General features: G+C 38.0%; 1 protein-coding gene across 7 annotated transcripts in view; it reads right to left on the reverse strand.

Moving 5' to 3' along the window:
• SPATA6 (spermatogenesis associated 6) overlaps positions 1-23,685 on the reverse strand; it is a 40,125-nt gene continuing 16,440 nt past the window's right edge. For 2 of the 7 annotated variants that reach the window (XM_032696606.1, XM_032696605.1), the window contains exons 8-14: positions 22,268-22,355; positions 20,572-20,612; positions 19,622-19,732; positions 18,663-18,838; positions 9,486-9,585; positions 6,244-6,332; positions 1-2,465 (exon numbers count right to left, since the gene is read on the reverse strand). In XM_032696606.1, the coding sequence (XP_032552497.1) occupies positions 2,285-2,465; positions 6,244-6,332; positions 9,486-9,585; positions 18,663-18,838; positions 19,622-19,732; positions 20,572-20,612; positions 22,268-22,355 (786 nt within the window). In that variant the 3' untranslated portion in view covers positions 1-2,284. The other 5 variants (XR_004358580.1, XM_032696607.1, XM_032696608.1 and 2 more) reach the window with 5 other exon arrangements.

The raw sequence follows: 23,685 nt of genomic DNA on the forward strand, positions 1-23,685 counted from the left end.
CTTTGCTGAAAATGTTTTCATCTTTGATGAAAACTGAAAGTTGACATATTACCATATGCTTCCTTTCTTTAGTTAGGGGAATTAAACAGATACACCCCAGATATTCCTATGGACCCCTTGAGAACACTACTCTGCTTTTTCACAGTGGCCTCCAACCTTCCTCATCTCCTCCTTGTGTCTTGAATTCATGGCAAACTGTGTCCTTACTCATCCATACAAAAAAAAAAAAAAACAACCCAAAACAAAGCTTCAGCATTCAGGTTTTCTTACACATCAAACAAACAGGGACTAAAATCTGCTGGATTACTGGGGAGGGAAAAATTGAACAGGTTTTCTATGTCACAGAACCAGATTAGGCCAAAGGGGAGCACCCAATCTTCAGAAGACTGTAACTTCTACTTTACTGTGAGACTGGGAAGGGAATACAGAGAATATTGAATGAAAACTGCAGGATACCATAAGAATAACACTGAATATTACAGCTCAAACACAAACAGGAAACTGCAACAACCTTTAGATTTCGATAGATTACTTTTAACCCAAAAGCTTGGTAAGTATCTCTCAGAATCTGCCCTACCTGTTTAGGATCCATTTCAATATACCTTTCCTGAACAGCAAGAAAACTATTCCTTTATGGACCAATAGGGGATCACAGGGATAGGCCCATGAACACCAGGTACTGGTAGAACAACACTCCATGGCCACCAAGCCTTCAGGGGCACAGCTTGGGGAAGTTTTACTTTTCACTTCATAGAATGACTCCACACTTCTCCATAGCATAAGACTGTGCAACTAATGCCCTTTGAAAGCACTAATGTGCTAGATGGCATCAGGGACAGGAAGTTATCAGTGTTAATCCACTTCAACTGCTTTAACAGTTACAAGGAATAGAAATGTCTATATGTGAGACACTTCCTCTGAGAGTCCCCTTTCCTGAAACAGAAGCACACAGCCTTTCAACGTGCTTTCCCACCAGCATAATTGCTCACCAACTGCTTTCTCAAATCAATTATGTTGTCTCAGCATTAAAGGATGGAAGGCAGAGTAGACCAACTTTTTGTTTATCTAGGCATGCTGGCAGGTTACAGTCATATGTTCTGCCATCTGTACTCCCAGCTTTATCCTTTATCCAATCAAACAGGTAAAATGGCATCGGTGTAACTGAATCTGTTCGCTCAGACAGGGAAGGAGCCAGAACAGGCATTTGTTTTTTTTCCCCCATTCTGAAAGGAAGCGGGAGATGGACACTCTTGCCCTTTTAAAACATTCTGCTTTTCAAGAGATGGGCAATTTGCCCTGGTCTGCTAATGTGGGATCTGCTCAATGCAAGGCTGAAAAGGTTCCATCCCCGGGGAAAGCATCGAACTGCTGATGAACATTTGGTGGCCTTTAGCAAAAACGAAGCGATTTCTGCCAACGGGATCCCAGCAGACTGGGAAGGACAGGCTCCAAATTAGGTGGGATTGTGATGCAGGAATTTCAGAAGGCCTGTACAGAACACAAGTAGCTTGCTCACTAGCTCTAGTCTTTCCGCCTGCACACTCCTTTGTTACTCATAATTTTTAAAATTACAGGTAAATTGGCAAACGTCACGGCTGCATTCAGGAGAACCTGGAAGCTTTCAAATGCAAAGGGTGCGTGAAGATGACCTTTCATCTGATACAAAGACTGCTGGGCTGGGTGGATTTCTTTTAAAATTTCACAGTATTAGAATATTTGTTGCTAAAGGTGCTTAAAACCACTTCAAAACCATGCCTATAGTCCTACAGTACCAGCATTTATGCCCTTCTCCAAAATAAACAATTCAAAGGCAATTTTCTAGAAAGCAATTCCCTTTGTCCCACATGGGTTGCTTTTAAAACACCACTCACATTCACCCTCCCCTTTAGACCCCCTCTCTGACCACTAGCATTGGTTGTTTCTTCAACCAATTCTGTTTATGTTACTAAATAGTTTTAGTTATTTAATAAGAACTGGCTGCAGCTGAAACCTGAGTTGATGTCAGACAGGAATGTCCAGCAGACCTATTAATCTTCAAATGACTCTATTTTCATAGTCTCAAAGGAACAATACCATCTTGCTTAACCATGGAGGGGCTTGATTTTTTGTTCCTTTGTTTTGGGGGGGTGGATGTTAATGTCAGCTCAGGCCAAAACCCCATTTTTCCAAAACCCTGCCCAACCATAATGGCACCTTAAAAATACAGTAAAAATATTCTTATATAAAAATAGGTTTAGTTACAAATGTGAACACTGTGTACTGTGCATTTTCAGGTGAGTTGCTATCAGGAATGTGTTTTTTGGTCTGAAACAGTGCCAGCAACTTTTTGGTACATGTTTCTGTATATTTTTCCGAGGCTCTCTTCAAAGATCGCTCTGTGAGGCTTCTCTTTGTACACAGCTGCACGACTGGACCAGTATTCACCATTATCCAAGTGAACAGGAGCATTCTGCTGCACTGGTGAACTGTCAGAGGAAAGAAGATAAGAAACAAGACACGGAAGAGGAATCAGAGGCACAAAACTGGCAGAAATACAAATGCAGAGCTGCTAAGCACATATTACCTTTTACAAACTGAAACAAAAACTGCAGTGCAGCTACTTCTAAGAAATGGGAACCACAAGTTATTCATTCACACAAATTCTCCCCCACTTACCTGACTACGCTTTATAAAGCCTCCCAAACAGAAAGAGAATTAATTTTCTGAGAACATGCAGTAATTTTGCTGTATTTTTGCAGGCTGTGTGACTAGGCAAGAGCAACACAGTAGGATTTTTGTGTCCTTTGAAGGTTAAATTGTAACCACAAGGAGCTATTTCAATATGAAGACAATCTATCAGGGGTATATTAAATTACTGTGGTTGCAGCTGTAAAGTGCTCTATCGGAATCGTCTTGGAATAAGTATTCTACCAAATACATTATGATATAGTGGCAATCAAGTGTTCCTTCCACACCCCATCTTCTGTGTCACTGTTTTAATACTAAACACAAATACAGGCTCATCTTTCAGTTGCTTTGAGAAATTATTTCCTAGACCCATGAAGTGAAATTTATACTCTGAAAATCATTACAAAGCACTGACAACTCTGAAGCGTTCGTATCTAAACATCATGACTATCTGCCTCCTCTTGATACTTTCAAAACAAAGGATTGTGTCATATAATTAAATGAGCAATTTCCTTGTAATAAAGCATGAAACAAGTAGCTGAAAAATCATCAGCAAAAAATGACTACTGAGGTGACGTTTTTCATGTCTGCTCAGAGATTTAGGCACTGAAGACACTTAAAAATTAGGACTGAGTTATCTTCAGCCTTTTGTGAATGTTCTCAGTTTGGGAAATGAAATTGGAAGTGTGAAGCTTACAGTGACCATCTTCTCTTAGGAAATGGATTACATTTTACAGGGAAGCTTTACAGTTTCTTATATACATATAATTTATTAATGATAGTGTCTTTTAGGATCAAAGCAGTACTTAAAACTTTGTCCTCGAGTTGATATCAGCCCACATATGTGACAAAATTTAAAGAAACCTTATGCTGAAGGACCCATGAATACATTTGTACCTCATTGCATCAAAACACAAGGTTTTCACTTCAAGAATGGAAAACACTGAGGGAAGAAGAGGAAAATATAAGATCAGTTTTCTAACTTCACATCCCTGACCTTCCATTGTCCCATGGAAAACAAAAGAAGGAACAGCTTTCGCTTTTATATTTCTTACATTCAAATAGTAGGGTGATGCCAACCTATACCAATGAAAACAACAAGACCTGTGTGTGGCTCCAATATTAAAAAGGGAGAAAGGCCACTTTCACACTTATTCAAAAAAGCTCCAACATTTAAAGTCAGTCAATATCATGAAGCAAATTAAAACTGTTTATCATCCCAAGTGAACTGTGCTTCACAGTTTGGACACAAAGAAACCAACACACCAAACAGTAAAATCAATACAGAAGTTATACAGGCCTATGTGAAATGCAGACAAGTCAATACCCTGGGGACTCATCAACAACTGAAGTTTCACCTCCTCCTTTCTGCAGTTCATGGTACCTGACTTCTGATGGAGAATTCTGAGGCCAGCAAGTAAGCACAGCACTAGGAGTGGCACTTGTAACTGTACAACAAACAGCTCTGACACTCCTTTCCTTGGAATCCATTTCCTGCAGGCAGCCTTGTGCTTGCCTTTTCTTCTCCTAAAAGCTGAATGTACCTAGAGACACTCAAACTCCAAACACTGCAGTAAAGGAAAGACTCAAAACCCAACAGCAACTTCCACAAGTTCCTTATTCTGGTACTGACAAAGATGTACAAGAAAATATAAAGTTAGTTTTCCCTTCTCTTTTGGGAGGGATGTGTTTGTATGTGTTTCCATTAGCCAGTCCCTGTGCATGAGATACCTGGCACTGGTGTGGACAAAGATACAGCCAAGCTAGGGAAGAGTCCTCCTGTCTCAGCTGGAAACCAGCTGACAACCTGAGCTAAGCAATCTGGGAATTACACTCACAAATCATATTAACAGCAGGATTTCTGCACGCAACTCCCTGCTCTGAAATACCTGTCATATGCTTTTGTTCCCTCATACATCTCCTTTAAGAGTCCCAGAAGTTCTTTTCTGAGTGAATCATATACTAAATATTTCACAAAACACAGACCTTTTCCTTACTCCCAGTGGCTTTCAATCATCCATCTACTTTACTGCCAAAATTTGGTCGACAGTACCATGTCCTTCCATGAACTCTGTCTCTGTCCTTGTATCCTGTTTATGAGCACTGTGGCAAAGACTCAGCAATCAGACTGTCCTCGAGGCCTTTTATGTCTCATCCCCAGTGCTGTCGGCCTCTAAACCCAAGGAGCAATCCTTTCCCAACTTGAGTGCCACATTTCATATCCCATCACTTCAGGATTCTGTAGTATTAGGGTTTGTTTTTCATTTTTTCATGGTCTGCAGTTTCAGCATCAATCTCAAAGTCCCAAAGCTGCCTCAAAACAAAAACTTGCACTTTCTCTCTCACAAACACATCCTACACAATTTAATTGCACCAGCTGTCAGGACAAAGGAAAAGGGAGCAAAAAGGCTACACGTAGAATACAGGAGTGAGCACAGGTACAGGGATACACAACTGCAGCAGCAGCTTCATATGCATATGAAAATCTGAGTAACTAGATCCCTTGCACAGAGGTGATTACAAACCACAGGAACTGCAAAAACAGCCAGCAAGTCATAAATCAACTTTTTGGGGCTTACAAACTGCAAGCAGAAGTTCACTATGATGCCCATATTGAAATACCCTCCTTTCAGTGGTATTACAGTGGTGGTTTGGGATGCCTTCATTACAAAACACTGTGTCACATTTAATTACCAAAATAAAACCTTTTCTTTCCTAATGGCAACACCTCTCAAATATAGCACCACAGTTCTAGGATTTCTCCCTTAATATAAAGAAAACCAGAAAAGCTATAGGAGCCCAGAAAAGATTTACATTACTTAGTATCTTTCCTCCAACAAGTACCCAAAACGTTGTACAAAATACTGTGTGCACACACAGAGAACATCAATATTGATAACTTCTGCTACAGAAGTTGTCAAAATCAATTCAGCATTTTATAATATTGAAATGAAACCCTAGTCATGTATGTGAGTAGTACATACAGTAATTAACCTAAATAAACCAGGTTTTTAAGACCTCGGGTTTCCAAGACAGCTTCTGAAATAACATGCTGAATCACTAAACTGTGGTATATAAATTTAATGTGTTTTTTGAAAAGGCTTTTTTCCACATATGAGTTTAAAAAAAGAAAAAAAAAAAAAGGAACAAACCAACGGAAGAGCCTCAAACCATATTAATAAATAAGCTTCAATTTCTTTTTGCACTCCTATAGTTTAAAAAAAATAACCAAATAACCAATTGATTATTTTAAAAGTGACATTTTCTCCCTGGTTGATAAAATCCCAAAACTACTGCCCAAGAATCACTTTTATAACCAAGTCCAGTTCCAAAATCAGTGTTTTATGAAGACTATATTGGCTCAGGCACTTACAGTGGCAAAACAACATCAGGGGTATAATTATATTTAACTGCCTTTTGCTTTTAGGTGAAAAAGCTTGGTATGACTAACTCCTACAGAAGCCTTTTCCTTGTGCAATATATGACAGACTAAAATGGGAAGAGAAATTTTTAGCTACATTTAAAGGGCAATATTGAGTATGACTGTTCTGTCTCGGTCAGAGAAAAACTCCATACCTGCTCTGCAGTTCACTCATGGATAAGGGAGCATTATGTGAAGATTCTCTTGTCTTAGTCACGTCTCCTTTTGATGAGTTACTCTCATCCTAAAAAACCAAACAAACCAAAACCAAAAAAACCCAGAAATCAAATTCTCATTACCTTGGTTTCTGATTACAATGATCTCATTTCAAAAATACTTTCTTTTCCATTTAGAAGACTATTAAAGTAACTTACATTTCTTGGGGGAGAAAGGGACAAAGTGTAATGAGCCAAATGCCATTTGTGAACACTTTTAATTAAGTTCAGTACGATTCAGCTAATAATTTTAAGGTAATAAACTGGAAAGAATTTCTAGACAGTGTAGATCTAGAGTACTATGCAGACAGCACAAGCTTCAATAACCCCCAACAAACATGTTGATAAAATGTTATGAAACCTACTGCCCACTGCTTTACTTTCACTTCTTGCAGAAAAGGGGAAAAAGAACCTAAAACTTATTATGATTCATAATGAGCTCTCATTATCCATTTCATGCATTTTACCAGACAGAAGCATTTTACACATCTGAATACTTCGATTCCATATACAGGACTGAGTACACGCCTCTTCAACTTCAAAAAATATCTGATACTCTTAATGACCCTTCAGTGGTATTCTTAGGAGCTGTTAGAATGCAGTCTTACCTTCCAAATGATATCTAGACATTAATTAACCCAGATTTGCCCTCTTAAGTAAGGGAGAAACAAAACACCTCACATGGAGGGAGCCAGTTGCTCACCCGAGATGGGATGGTAGAAATTCAACCAGACACAACCACATTCACTCTACTCTGAAAAGCAAAGACCCTACTTAAGAGGTGATACTAAGTGATGCTTTCAGCAGAAGCCAATTGCTGTAAGGATTAGTAAACAAAGTCATCTTTCATGCTATAGGAGAAATAATTGGAAAAAAGACTGTGCAGTAAAAATAATCACACTTGCTGGTAACACAGAACTGGGAGAAAAGACAATAAATATAGCGGTAGATGGCAATAAGATGCAGAGCAAGCTGAACAGCAGGTGTATGGATGAGGAAAAACCTAAGAGAATTTATTGTGGTGAAATACAAGGTAATAAGTGTGTTTGTAAACAGGAAAGCTCTCTTCCTTCAGCGGTCACAGACTACAAAGCACTGAAGAGGAAATGGGGTACAGTGGTAAATAAAACTCTGCAGCATTTGCCAGAGGCAAATTATGTTCAGGAAAGCAAAAAAAGATGGAAACATTACAATACTGTCAGAATGTCACAGCAGAAAGCTACAGTGGACACCCTAAGGAATCTGCAGCAGAGCTCCAGTCACACTATTTTTACAGAACACTATGAAAATGAAATTTCGGAAGACACAGCTGGGTACTTTTGGGAATGGCTATTTAGCATTAGGATCTTTGGAATGAAACAGAATAAGAGATACTTTTTAACCTTCCAAAGTTTGGAAAAGGCTCTAGATTGGGGACAAACTCTGCTCACCACTTCGTGAGCGCACCTGCTTTACTATTCACTCACTTTAAAAATGACCCATTTACCTCATCCACCCACTGTGCACCAACGCAGCCTAGATTTTGGGCCATCTGGGAAGCACAACCAATCCTGGTGTATTTTGCAGTACTCACTGCAAGGAGAACCAATATCTTTGTCTATTTTTTTTAATTGGGTCAGTCACTGTTAGCACAGCGTTCACAAGTCAGCTGTACACAACTATCAAACACCACAAGACTTCTCTGTAGCACCCTTTTGCTCAGTGGAAGAAAATGGAGTGAGATAAACGGTCCTTTACCAGCATTGCTCTGACCAGATTGGTAATTAAAGACCCAATACCCTAATAGCTGGATTTTTTAGGGTAGAAACCAACACAATGTCTGCAAAGTCGTGTGCATTTGTGCAGTACTGCAGTAACGAGTGAATTGCTGCATTATGTGTAAGTCACTCTAGAGCAGAACTTTTAAAGGATATAAGCAAAAAAAGTAAATAGGAAAAAATGATTGAATTCTCTTATACCCATTATTATATTTCACAGTCTTTTTAACTGTATGGAGAGACCATGTAACCAACCTTCCAGCTCTTATAACAAACTAGTAAATCTTTTATCGTAAAGTCATGGTCTGCTGTTCAAGGAAAGTAGTCAAGGACCACTGGAGATAGTTCAGGATGTGCAAACTTTCATTAAATGTAGGTGCTGGACTGTCAAGAAATCCAATTTGTTATCTTAAATTCATTGACACATCAGAGAAGCATTTTACATGATTTGTACCTATTCTGAAATGTGATGGGCATCTTCTGTTTGAGAGGCAGCAGCTCACAAAATCATAACATTCATACACAAACTCAGGGAGGTACAGCAAGAACTAGATCAAACAGTCTTAGTATGTATGAGAAAAGGTTTTTCTGAGTTTAAAACAAAACCCACAACTAAGCTAAAAATGAAGATTGGACAGAAATGAGAAAATAATCAGATTAGGTGAGAACGAGGTGAGACAAGGAGCTGCCCAACATGGCTAAACCTGGGGACATGATAATTTCAGCAGAGCTCCTAATCATAATCTTACCTGCCTCTCATCCTTACATCCTTTTTATCTTACCTGTCTTTTACCTCACCTCACACTGAAGACCCTAAATTCCCTGTAGGTGAACAATGTTGTTACTCAGTTGGTACAATGTGTTGGCTTGTGTTGTGCCACAACCGCGCTTCTCAAAATCACAACAGGAAAAGTTTTTGTCTGTCTTAAACCACACTTCAAAATTTCATCAAGGGCAAAATATTCTGATCCCGGGCGTAATCTCATTAGATAAAGAGCTCTGTTTATTGAAAGCCAGGTAATTAGGGAAAAAATCACACATCTGAAGAATAATATTAGCTCTATAAACAGCTGGATACAAGCAGCTGCTGATGTGCAGCTGCACAACATGTTTAACCTTGATGTTCTACACATCTGTAACATATTTTTTGCTTAAATTGGAAGTGGAGAACCAGATATAAAAAAAATAAAACCAAATGTAGCTGTCCTCAATAATCCATGAGAGATACCAGTTGCCCACAAAGGCTACACGTAAGGAGGCTACTGAAATCAATGTGAAACAGTTCAGCTCACACACCAAATCCGTATTTCTACAATCAAGGCTGTCTCAAAGGATAACATTACAACAAATCCAAGACTGTAGGCACAGTTTTCTTCCTCAGCCACTTTGGAGAAAAGAAAGGATTGAGTTTGCAGTCTTACTTACAAAGATTAGGCGCTGCCTAGCACTGTGTGTCCTTAAAATATTTTTCACTCTTTTATGGATCTCATCTCCATTTGCTGGTGAAGGCCAACCAGAGCTAAACCTGCAAGAAGAAAAACAAAGAGAAAAAATATTTTCTTGTTGAAAAGCTCAAACATGCTTTCGACTCAGATTTCCTTTTTTTTTTTTTTTTTTTTTTTTTTGTAATTATGAAGCATGTATTACTTCCTCCTATTTGGAACATGCACAGTGTTTAGATTTGATTCTTTTTCTCCTCTGGGGTACAAGTAAAGAAACATTTCAAAGCATTGCATAAACAGTATGCAGCCACAACACAAATAGAAGATGCAAAACATGGAAAATGTTGATCGTTTTGTAACTTGAGTATTGTCCCTACAGAATAGAAAAGCTACACTATTCCCAGTGATCAGGTTTCATTTTCCTCTCTTTAAAGGAAGCATTGCACACATGGAATTATTTTCACTGGAAAAAATCAACAGGAAGATAACCCTGGTGTGTGCAAATTGGAAAGTACACGGAGTTAGAGAACTGCAAATTCCCCGTCTTTATTTCATAAGAGGGACTACATTTTAAGTTGCTTTTTTACATTAAAAAGCAGGTTGCTTGCTTGGTATGAGTAACTTGAAACTAACAGTTACTTTTAGATTTTACCCTTTTATGTTTTGGATCACATTTTTTTTGCCATTTTACTAAAAAAAACTCCCTCATCCTTCTCAAGAAGTTCAGAAGCTGCCAGAAATTTCATATCAATAGTTATTCTCAGTCTGTTAAGGGTGGCAAATAAGATTTTAAGAACAGAATCATCTACACACCAACTACGTGTTAGTACGTTAAAAAATGTATTTAAAAAAAAAGGAGACATCAATATAAGGAAAGAATTATTGGGGAAAAGTTGTTAAATGTTTACTTACTCAATCTCATCACAATTGATAGAAACTGAGTGCCAAATGAAGATTGTGCACCTTCATTTCAGTGTTTCCTAACCTCTGAGAAATTTGCACCAAGAAAATAAAAACTCATGATATGGTATCATCACATGAACAGGGGTCACTGGGCAAGCTGTGAGCTGGCAAAGCAGTGCCACTGCAATCCCAACTCATGGAACAGCAGCCAACAGCAGGGCAGAGCTGCCATACCCTGAGTGGACCAGCAGCACCAGGAACAGCAACAATACTTTGACAGCTGCCTTCACAAGTTTAATGCAGTGGAGAAACATCATGACCCTGAATCCTGAGATTCCACAGTGGGCTCTGAGTGGGTTTGTGGGACTAGGACTGCAAGTCCTCCTGCCCTCTTCTCTCCAGTTTATCACATTCCCTGTGTTATCCAGTCTATCACTCTCGAATCCCCAGTCTGATCGTGCCTGGCTTAGTTCACCTTCACCAAACCTCCAGAAATTTCAACACAGCTAAAGAACTGTACAGCTCCTTCCAAAAAGAACAAACCAAGTATACACATAGAAAGCTTCAGTACAAAACAGTAGCCTTGCAGTGTTAAAATTAATGGAAGCAGGATCCTGAAAATGGGAAGTGCCAGGCTGCCTTGAAGGTTACAGTAAGGGCACAGAACTCTTTGCTATCCTTTGGATCAGCCCTTCTATTACGAGAGAGATACACTGAAATATTAGTAGAAAGTGACCAGTTCTCTGCTTTTGAGTAATTTTCTTCTATTTTCTTCTATCTAATCAACTTATTTAGATGCACTTTTTGTTGCTTATCTTTCCAAAATATCTCTCTCGATTCTAAACAGCCCCAGTATTTTCAACTTATCTATGAATTTCCTTAAATCAAATCACTTATTCGTGAATGTTTCTATTTTTCTTCAAGAATGGGTGCCAAGAAATGACACAATATTGAAAGGACAAAACATATAATCCATTGGGGGATGTATTTCCATATTTCTAATGATTTTAACAGTTATCTTGGGATCATTACAGGCAAGAATCTTCACAAGACTGGCCATAACACTTGTATTGGCATCCTGAGCATTTACAATTAATTTGAAGCCCAGGAGCATGTATGGCAAATCCACACTGCACAATTGTCTTGCACACTAGAATCCAGTGATTTGTTGCACTGAAAGACCTCGCATAACTTTTTCTAAATGAAAGTAAAATGGTTTGTGGATTTTGTTAAGAGGAGAAAAGCATGGCCTTTAAAGAAACAGAAGTGTGAGTCCCTTAAGCAGGCAGGAACATTCATTTCCCCAGTGCAGTCAAACCCAGTTTGATGTACTGCATTACAATGCATGTGTTCTATCACCACCTGTGCTTTGGTAAAAAAACCCCACAACTTTCTTTTTTTTTCTTTTTTTTTTCTTTTTTTTTTTTTAAAGAACAGAGGTAAAGGAAAGGGGCAGGAGAGGTATTATCATCTTATGACTTCCCATTAGGATTTACAACATTTAGTGATATTAAAGGACTTCTGAAATGCATGTTTAAAAATCTGTATCCTAGATGTAGTAAGAGTGAGTCATTTCCCATTTGACAAATAAAAGATAGACCCATGAAGTCATGGCATTTTCTCTTATTTATACAGCAGCTGTTCTTCTTCCAACATTCAGGTTGCTGGCTCTGAGAAGAGAAGTTGGAATATATTGCCTTTGGGAAATAAATTTTATGAAATTCTTATGTAAGATTTCAGATCATTGTTATTAACCTTAAATTTACAAATATCCTTGGAGGTAAATGTATTTACCTGTAATGTAAAAGAAAACCCAGCTAGATATTGTATTCACTTAGAAAATACACGGCCATGTCTGCAAGAAGAAGAAGATTTAAGTACTTAATTCATGAACTATTAAATTTCTTTCTCCAGGTGATTTTATTGATCAATCCACTAGTGTGCGCTGTGGTATAACAAACGTTGGCCACTCACACGGACCTCAAACTTCATTTAGCAAAACAAAAAAAAAATAAAATCAAAAGCTTAAGTGTGATTAAAAACGGTATCAGTTTCTTTTTAATTAGCTTTTCTAGTATTTTTATTGTCTAATTTTAGTAACAACTATAGAGTCTAACCCACGTTTAAAGTATAATGTTAATATTTACACCAACCGAAATGCAAAGTAAAATAAAATCATGCCTAAAATGTAACAACTATAATCTGAAGTGAAACCTTTTTATGATATTCTAACTCTCCTGTTGGAAATACTTTATAAAACAGGCTTCATAGCACAGCTTCTTGGAGTATAAATAAAGGGATTCCATTTGCCCAAAATCACCAGTAACGACTCTTTAAAATGACTAGCTACTTATTTATGTGATTAAGGTGTCACTACCATATTGCAGTGCTGAAAGGAAAGTCATTTCATTTCAATGACTGTTTGTCCTGATAAACGAAATAAACTTCTACAGCTGTATTCTTTGTCATACTTTCAATTTTCCCTGGGACTTGCAAACATTCTGCAGTTACATCAGTTTAAATTGTTTATTGATTCCAATAGATTGTATAAACACTTTGGAAATATAGCTCAGTGACCTAGAAAAAGCCAGATCAATCAGAGAACTTTTCAAGATTAATTTCAAAGATGTTGTGTTGAATCTGATCAAGGAAACAGAACCATTTTCCCTTGTAATGTGACTAAAGGCATTTATTTTCTTTTATGAGATAAGGATTTTTTTTTAAGGTCATACAGACAACATCTACCATGATGAAAAAAAGAAAAGAAACCAGGCAGACAGTGTAGATTTTGTGCTAAAGATTATTTTCATGTATAATTTTATCCATTAGGATGAAATACTCCATTAGAAATACAAACAGGATACATCCACCCATGTACTCTACTCAATCAGCAGCTCGCAAACTCGAGAGCTGTAATAAATAGGAACTTTTAAATGTCAGACAATCCAATCATCCACTTGCACACAGCAAAAACATTAATATCACATTTCAGCAGGAGATAATAATACATTTCATATCAGCAGAATTAATGCAAAATCCTGCTGCAGAACATTTGCAATGCCTATCGTGACCCCTTCCCCCACCACGGCACCTCCTTGCCCTGTGAACAATTCAGTGCATGTGGCCTCCACGAAGAATTCATCAGCTTCAAAGACACAGACTTCATGCTGAGCAAAACCACACACAAGGACAAACTATCAGAGGACGGAAATCAATGAAGTCCTGTAGTACCAGATTCACAAATGGAGACAACGCTACTGTAATTGGGGGGAAGAGGGAGAAAGAGCTCTTAAAGCTCCTGGAAGAATCTGCAACAGCTTATACATGGAACAGGAGAGAGTCTCAACAAAACCAAATATATTTAATTCTGAAATAAAAAAAAACCCTCTCCCAGATTTTGTATCTATGCAGGCATCTATTCAGCATTCACAGTAAGGGAAGAAGTTGCTTTATTCTCGTTTAAGAGGACATGAAGTGGTAATTCAGTATGATGGACTTAGTTTGCAGTGTATACTAGTCTGTATGGAGGCACAATAGAAAAGCTGGGCTACATTTAAAGAGTTTTTCTGGGCAGTTTAGTCAAGGACACAGTTTTGTTTTGCTTTTTCTTAAAATGACCAATGGCTATGAAACTTAGTGCAGATGCAGCTCTGAAGTGTTTTAGAGACTATCTTGACTATCAGACTACCAGTCTGAACTGTAATGAAGTTGTACCAACACAAACCCCCCAACATTCTCACAATATTTGCAGTGGAGGAGGGAGGCTGCTTCACAAGGGCACAATATTACTATGGAGCAGAAACAACTACACACAGCCAAGGCCTTAAATCAAAGCACAGAAGCCTAAATATCTGGAAGCAGAAGCTGACAGCTTAGCTGTGTACCAGTTTGCTCTCCCTCTTCAGTAAGAAATGAAAAAAAAAAAAGGTAAAAATTTCCCATGTTTTCTATGTAGTTTTTCTTACTTTCAAAAGCCCTGTTTACAATTGGGCCTTGAAGCCTAGTGACAAATTCAGTGCTGAGTTCTTAAATTAGTAAATGCTTTCTTTTCTCTCCTTTTCATATCCAGCCCTTATACATCATCCTCATGGAAAAAGTGAAACTTAAATGGCAGACAGCTTCTGAGATTTCAATGAAAGTCAATACTCCAGCTGAGCAGTTGCCCCCAAAAGGTTGAAGCCATTCAGGTACTAAATCATTAGCATGTCACAAATTGGCTGCACCTCCTTATGCTCTTTGGAAGCTTTTCCATTACCTTCTATCTTCTCTGAATTTATTAATTTATACACAAAATGGCTTTGACAGCAATCAATTTTAAATTTACTTACTGCTGTAGCAAAGCCAACCAATGAAGATGACAAATAGTACAGATGTTAGTCAAAAATATGAAATAACGCTCAGGTACTGCTCAGTTTTGCAGAATATAGTATGAAATAACTGATTTTCAAGTGCTGATTCTAGAAGCTAACTTAAAGAATACAAAATAAGTAAACTTCCCCAAGAGGTGAGATTGATAAACCCAAACCATATAAGGACAACCTTCCTACCAAACTGAATTCCAAAAATCAGAAATAATTACTTTTACATGGCTAGAAATAGATAGGAAGCCTAGTTTACAGCCTCTCCCCAGAGCAAGCTTTTTTCCTAAAAAGTCTGCAATGTTTTTCAGTGTTCTGCTTTGTAGTAGAAAGTTCTCACCACTGAAAACATACACTCTCACAGAAGCAAACCCTGTCTTAGGATGCATGCCAGTCTCTAAAGGTGAACTACCTGTGTCTGGATTTTGCTGTGCAACAAAACTAACCCCCAAGATCCTGGTATGACACATTTCAAGATCACTGAACAAATGATTCTGATAACTGGAATTTTCAAGGACTAGTAGGATCTAGTATTTCATTAATATCTGTTATCTATCATTATATCTATCATTAGTAATATCTAACTTCATGCTGCTCTTTCCCTACTACTTTGAAAAAGATAATATAAAAATATGGTAGTTAAACAATAGAGGAATATTACAGAAGGGCATCTGATCCAGACAGTTAACCTCTCTCTCACTTCAAAGAGAACTTAGGTTTTTGTTAGATTTTATAGTAGGTAAGATCACATAGCAGCAGCATAACCAGGAGAACATGAAAAAAGATATCAAGCTGTACTTCAGCCTGGAAACAAAAGCAAAAGTGTGCTCTTTCCAGAGTAGGAAAAAGAATCCTTTGATCCCAAATGCATGAGAAGTAGCTTTGCCTCTCACATAACAGAAATAGTCAAATACTCCTATGATTGTTGTGGTCTCTTGAGAAAAGGATTTCTCTTGTGCCAGCACACAGCTCTGCTCAAAGGACTTCTTGACCTTACAGAATCCATCTCACTATTTCTCCTTTCCTTTATGAAAGGTACTTTGCTGCAGGTTTCAGTGCTGCAGGGAAGGCTTAGCTTGTAAGTCCCCAAGAAAAACACCATCTTCTAGGAATGCATGAGGAGGGATGTGCACTATGAAAGCAAGGACTGGACTCGAATGCTGCTCTCCTGAAGCAGCACTGAGACTACTAATGCTCTTTCCCAAGGCATTCAGGATGCTCACCCCTGCACAAGAGGCCACTGATCTCTGCACAACCAACCAGACTGGGGGGGCAAGTCACCTGCCTTGACACACTGCTGGTCACACACCGAGGGCAGGAACTCCAGGGTATGTATGTACCACTGGTCTGCACAGGAGCTACAACCCAAAAATCACAGAATATTTGGGATTGGAGAGGACCTCTGGTTGTATGGTCACATCATTCTGTTGAGTGTCAGCTTTCAGCATCAGCAAATGGTTTCCTTAAGTGATGTAAATAATGAAAAACGTAAAAATAAAGTATGAAAAATAAATATGCAAGACTTTGCTGTCAGTTCTGCTTCTGTCTCAAACCCAGTGGGGAAAAGGGAAGAGGATTGATTTGTGGTGTCTCTGGCAGGCTCACAGAAAAGGGACTGGAAACTGCCAGAAAGGATACAAAGGGGCTCAGGGGAGCCTGTGGAAGACCACAATTTCTGTACCACTAAAAAGTATTGCAGTGGCTTAACAACTACACAGCAGGGCTCTGGGAAGTACTCCTAAGGCAGACATCACTTCACACTACTTTTTAGAAAAAGAAAGGGAAAAGAGGGAACTAAAGGTCAAGGTGGGGAGTCAAGTTTCATATTGACTGTGGATTGACTAGCATTAAAAAAAATAGCCTGGATATGCTAAGCAATTTGTCTTTGTAATTCAAAATAAAACACCAAGTGCTGTGAGATAAGGTTCCACATTCTTTCAATTACACTAACACTGATATACTTTCAGTACTGCTGATTTTTCCTGTATTTCTATGATCTGAACAGTAGTGTTTGCATGCATTTCCAAACATTGACCTCTCAACCATGTTTGTCATTCCAAGTATAACTCTCAATACACAATCAGCTAAAACCATTGTTATCTCAGCAGCATGAAACAGACCAAAATTTTTAGACTGTGCCCTTTATTTCTCATTTTGAATTTTTTTCTGATGACAGAAGTAAATGGTTACATCTTTTACATAAAGATATGTTACAGCTCAGAAGAGCTGAGAACATTTGTTCTAATAAGAAGAAAAAACATAATTTCACAAGATCAGAAATCTCTTCCGGAGAGGGGCTCATAAAGAGAAAAAGCAAGAACATTTAGACAAGTTCAAGATTAACTTGCAGATGACTAAATTACTATGCATGTAACAGCAGCTCATAACACACAAGGTTTTCCTGCTATCAACAGAAGGCGTCCCATCAACTTTAAATAAAATGTGCATATAATTTAGCCCCAACCCCTCCAGAAGGAGTCCAGCTGAAAAAAAGGATAAAAAAGTCATCATGACAGTATCTCTTCCCCAGATATGGGTAACTAATGCACAAACATTGTCAGAAGAGAGTGGAGAGGCAGACAAGATGACAAAGGAACCTCCTCCAAACCCCAGATACATCCTGATCTCTGCAAAACACTTCTCAAGACACACTATTACACAGAACAACTAACAAACAAGTTTTCAAGCAGAGGAAGATGTTAAAACACCATCTTGATCTTTGTGAGTATTAAAAATTCAGTCCCCACCTGCCATCTGTCATTTTTCTTTTTAAAGAAAAAACTGAGACAGTTTTTCTATTTTGAAAACAAGCATTAGGCTGTGTGTAGGCTGTAAAATGCACCCTGCAAGCACTGACTACCTGGGGTACCAATGGCAACAGGGATCAAACAGAGAATGAACCAGCCACCAAAGTACATCTTCAGCATTTAGGACAAGACATCAGTTTAATCCTTAGTTTCTCCCAATTATTTTATGTATTTGCTTACTCAGGCCCAGCTTTGTACACAGTTTTTCTGCTCCCACAAAGCAAAACCCGTAACTTACTGAATTTACAAGAGAAGCACCAAGTACACCTTCTATCCAGCAGGAGGTAGGGAATACTCTCCTTGAAGGACTGGAGGGCTTAAGCATTAAACCATCTGTTGCTTTTTGATAATTCTTCCATTCCACCCTCATAAGATATTGAAGCTGTGAAGTGTGCCCAAAATATTAATCCAGGGATGGAAATCCACTGAACTAAAGGCTATTAGAAACTGTCTCCAACCCAACCCCATTGGGGTCAGTGGAGACTACTAAGAAAACTAATTTAAATACAGCAATTAATGTACACACAATTGCTGCAGAGGCCCACGCTTCAATTCAAACAAAACAAAATCTTAGGATGTCAATAAAGCAAAAAGATTGGAATATAATACACTGAGCAGATTAAAGCTGCCCAAGCATGTTATGCACACTAGTCACACTCTGAGTACAGCACAGCCACGAGTACATGCTCACAAACACTAGTCTTAAGTCAGAAGGGAAAAAGGTTTCCAAGTACCTCCTGTAAAACCTACTTGACATGTATCTGTATTTACATTCCTGAGATTCTAATTGCCTCCGAAACACTGATGATTTGAGTATTCTCTGTTTCAGATGGACATTGGCAGCATGAAATCTGGGGTGTCACTGTTACAGAGATTTTCACTGCCACATTATTAGGATTGTAATCATTAGGCAGAGAGGTGATGGCAAACACAGCACCTGAGGAAAAGTCAAACAGCATCATTACTGCAGATGATTTTTCAGTCCCTTCAGCTCACACACCTCCACACATGCAAACTATAGTCACGCAAGTACTGTTATCATCTGTTCACATTAATAATTCCAGAATTTCATAAACAAAACCAGGTCATTACCTTTCCCTTAGAGAAGACCGATGCAGCACAGAACTCGGGGAATGCTCCTGAAATGCAGGAGGTGCTGAATGCTCTAATGAACCAGCAGAATGGGACTGTCTGTTGGGTGGACCTGAGAGCTCATCCTCATTGCAAACAACACAACCGTCCAAGTCTTTTCTACGAGCAGGTTTTGCCTGAAAAATACCCCACACCAAGCTAAAATTTATTATGAGTACCAAGATGTACAGTTTTTGCGTTTTTATTTCTCAACTCAAAAGGTTAAAGGTTGTACATACACTCAGGAATATGTGTCTACTGGCAAAAGAACAAGGAGCCTCATTTCATACAAATAGTCCCAGTCTAAAGTAATCAACAAGTGTCAGAGGAATCTGTTGGTAACTAACACACCATCTTATGGCAAAGTCTACTGTAACAGCCCTTTTATCACCTTTTCTGACTGCAGAGTTTAAAGGCTTACCCTTTCCAGGAATCACAGATTCAGAATAATGCCTGAGAGTCTGAACAACTCAAATCTTAGACTCCTCCTCACTCTGAGATCCCTCGTTCTTAAGACTTTTTTTTTCTCAGAATTTGCTGTTCCTCGAGGGAAGACTCAGACCCATCTACTCATCTTATACTCACTCTTCACTATACTAGTTAAACCTTTCATAGTTCCTCTTAACCTGAAACACATCACTAAAATCTTGCCATGGATCACCCCCTTTTTCCCTGGCATGGGGACTTTTACAGGAGCATTTTCCCAAAGCTGAGGGAAAAAACCAAAACCAGATCAACAATAATAAGGTTATTCATTAGCTCTTTCCAGGCTGCAGGGCTTTTTTCCCTCAACTTTGGGAAACAGTTCCTCTAAAACAAAGCTATATTTTATTTTTGTCAAGAGAAAGATACATTCTCTTCAAACCTGGTTTTGTGAGAATCACAAGTCATTGGTGGCATCAAGAACATGATGAATTAACCTGTAGCTCAGCTATCTTCTGCATTCTCCAATGACTGCTCCTACAATCTACTTTCCCACTGGATGGCAAAGGAGGTGGGAAGGGGCAGAGGGATGGGGGTGATAATGTGACCTTAAAATAAAAAAAGGAAGAGATATTTAGCATATTTAGTAGAAATTCTCTATTTTCTTTACTGTTTCTCATTTACAGCCATGGAACAATCCAAAAGTGGCACAATATATTAGACTCACATGGCACACAAAACTTGGTAATCCTTGATAATAAAAGTTCAGAGTCTGAAAGTGCATTTAACATATATCAAGGTTTATCCTTATAATTCCCCTTCTTTCCTCCTCCCTGCTATCACCAGTTTTCCCAGTCATTAGGAAATCTAATAAGGCATACATAATTAAATGCCTAAACCCACAATTTCTACAGTACTTCAGGAACACAGGCAAAAAACAACTAAATGAGGATGTAAAGAATAAAGCCCACCAAAACCCAAAAGAACCTTGGCATTAATCTTCAGATCCTTTTAATACATAAAGAAGCTAAAATCTGAAAAAGAAAGGATGAGAAATAACACAACTGGCATGCCAGTTCTACCAGTGTTACCCTTCCATACAATTCCAGAAGGAAGAATACTCTCAGAATGACTGGGAAGGCAAATGCAAAGTGCATTTAAAGACTCTTCTATGGCCTTGTTGCAAGCCTTAATGCCAAGGAAAACCAAGTTCTGTACCTGCAGGCATGAGCATCTTTACAGAGTGCTAAGTTTCCCTTTACTGTTTGTAAATAACCTATCAGCAGGCCTTAACTGGGTTAGACCAGTTTAAAATGTCGTTTTTCTTGCTTTTGATACTGAAATAGATAAAGTTTCAAAAATATCTATGCGAGACAATCCAAGAAGGATTAGGAAGCTCAGAGCTTCCCAAAAAAACATGTTACCAATAGCACTTCACAGAACTCACTTCAGCTTTCTTGGGTCTGTAGCTGCCGAGAAGAGAAGGATCTGGAGAAAGAAAAAAGGTGCATGTCAGAAGACATTAAAAAGAAATCTGAATGTCTTAAATGTTATGAAAAAGCTTTTACAAAGCATCTTACCTCTCCTCCCAAACAGAACTAAAGCAATTTATTATTATTATTATACTCTGTGAAATTCTAAACAGTCTCCTCAGTATCTTTCAGGAAATCACCTTCTTTAGCTGAAAAACATGACTTCACATTTAATGGAATACAATGTTTATAATAATGAATCAGGTCTATGCACCATTTTTTACATAGACAGAAGTGGCACATTTTGTTATGCTACTCATTGCCTAAATCAATATCAAGCTCCACCATTCCCCAAAATTCTCATGTACATTACTCTACCTTACTAATCCTCTCTGAACAAGTTTTCTTGTAACCAACTCTCCCTCCTCCTATCACCTTTGCATTCCTTCCCTCGCCACTGACCCACAGACACGAGTACAAAGCCCGTGGAAACTTACACTGGGAAACTCTTAGGTTCATACTGGCTTAGGATTTTTCATCAGTGTCAATATGCACCTCAACCCTGGGGGACTGACATTAAATTATGTCTTGATCTGTTGTCTCAGTTTGTACTGAACAACCCTCACACCGTGACCCAGGAAAAACAAAAAAGGACTAAACTGTACTGTCTGTTAACATTTCTAATCCTAGGAATCTGGTTTTTTCAGAAGTTACAGATAAGCCTCAAGACACAGGCAAGTGACCAGTAAATCCTCTGGATATTGAGGTAGATTTCAGCCTCCTAACTACTGGCCAGAAACCACCAACTCAGTTTGTAGTTATGCAGTGGTATCAGATGATAATAGGCCTGTTACATTACCCAGAGATCACAGACTGGTGAGCCTGTTCCCAAAGGGAATGTGAAACCTTTACAATCCAGCACCCAGTGCTATGACACAGAACAAATGTAAAATAACCTGTTTATAATGATTTGATGTAAACAATTTATAATTAGTGAGGAAATGCAATAAAAATGAGGCAGAGTAAACATAAACAAATACTGATGAGACTCATTAAAATTCTCAAATTGTCAGACACATGCAATAAAATCAAGTTTTAGGGCACTTCCTTAAATTTCTGGTCCCACACTTTTTATTAAACCCTCACTTACTGTTACCAAAGAATGCTGAAGCAGATATTGGAGCACGTCCTGGATGGTCATTAATAAGGGTAAGTCACTGATCTCACTACTCACAAATACTGCTGAAATAAACATTATTCATTTCTGAAGAAACAGAGTCCTTGAACTTCAAAATAATCAGTACTCCAAGCCTGGTCAACACATCCACAAACCATGGTGCTGATTTGCTCCACTATCCACTCAACAAAACAAGTGGAGTGAAACAGAGCACTTGCCTGTTTGGCTTTGGTATTCTCTACTCCTGTTTTCACATCATGTAGAACTATGTTCCAAGTTTCAGGAGGTAAAGGATTATTCAAGGGTACCCTTTTAAGCAGTAGTGTATTCAGTATTTTTCCTATTCCTAGGAAGAACTAACAGCTTTTTGTCCATCACAGACTGACTTTTTTATAATAAACAAACCCCCAGCATTATAACAAACCCCACCCAAACAAAATAACCTACTACAGAAATCAAAAGCACTAGTGAGATCTATAGTAGGAAATACTGACCATGGTCTGCCTTGGCCCAGGCTCCTGCTGTGTTTTCTCGCATGGAACACCAGGTATGAAGTTTAACACCAGGACTTCTTTGTTCAACCTGAAGCAAAAATACTGTTAAAATAGTATCAAATGTATCAATTCCTATTTTTTCTGGTTTTGTTCATAAGATCACATCTAGTAGTTTCTAAAATATTTTACTCTTAAGTACTATTTAAAACTATTTTCATAACACTTTGCTAGTGTGTATTAGGAGCATTACTGTTCATAAAACAAAACAGTTCTAGAATGGTCTAGAAAACTCTGAATATCCTATTGTCCAAAAAAAAAAAAAAAGAAAATGCAGATAGTTTATCCTTCATCTGTAATGTCTGCAGTCTTTTAAACAATTCTTGGTGTCTCATATTTATTCTAAACAGTTCAGATCTCACCAAGAGAGATCTGAATCTCTTCCTAATTAAAAAAGTTACATTTCACATAATCCAGTTTTAATCTTCATGTAACACAAAGTCTCCAGGCCAAAAGAGTCCTCAACAGTAAAGATGCCCTAAAAAGAGCAGCCTCAGTCTAGAAAGGCCATGATAGTCAGGATATGCTAAATTAAGAGAGAAGCTTTTTCATTTTTTGCAAAAACATAGCCAAGCATTGAAAATCAATAATCAGTGTTAACGATGCTATAATTAAACTGTGAACTTCAGCTTACAGACCAAAAACCAGAAGAATTGAATAAAAGCAGTTGAAAGAAAAATATCTGAGAGAAAGAAACAGTTGATTAATGAATGACTAATGACTTATTGAGGCTATTCTGAATTTCTAAAAGGTACCTATAAGTAGAATAAAACTCAGAAAAGAATTCTGAAATTTGACAAGATATTAATAATTAATTTGTACAGATACTGAAAAAAAAATAAAGTGAGAAGCAAACAAATTAAACACTAGATTATCTCACTGCCTGGGACAACATCCAAAACTGTAGACAAATCATAATGTCATAGCACAGGATAAGAACAACCCCATTTCTGCCCCTACACGTTCAAAGTGGTTTACTAAAACCAAAGGATTGTTGCAATCAGAAGAAAAATTAAGAGGGGAAAAAAATAAATATAATTATATAATCCTCCAAGTGGCTGGGAAATGTAGCCCCTTCATTTTAAACCTCTTACACACAATTTCTTTAAATAAGTACCTAATATCAGAACAATTTTTCATGTATGGCAAAAAGTCCTTATGTTATGAACTCTAAGTCAGAGTGTTCGAGATGTAGCTCTGAGCAAGGGAAGTGCTTCAAAGATCACAGGATGCCAACATAAAAAAAAGTTGAAAGAGAGGAAGTGTAAGTGTTCATAATGTGACTAGGCACTCTTTCTTTAAAGTCTTATTCAGGAATTTTTAATACTAATATCAATTACTTCCAAACTGAATTTATACAC

This window comes from Chiroxiphia lanceolata, chromosome 9 (genome assembly GCF_009829145.1).
Source record: "Chiroxiphia lanceolata isolate bChiLan1 chromosome 9, bChiLan1.pri, whole genome shotgun sequence".
NCBI lineage: Eukaryota > Metazoa > Chordata > Aves > Passeriformes > Pipridae > Chiroxiphia > Chiroxiphia lanceolata.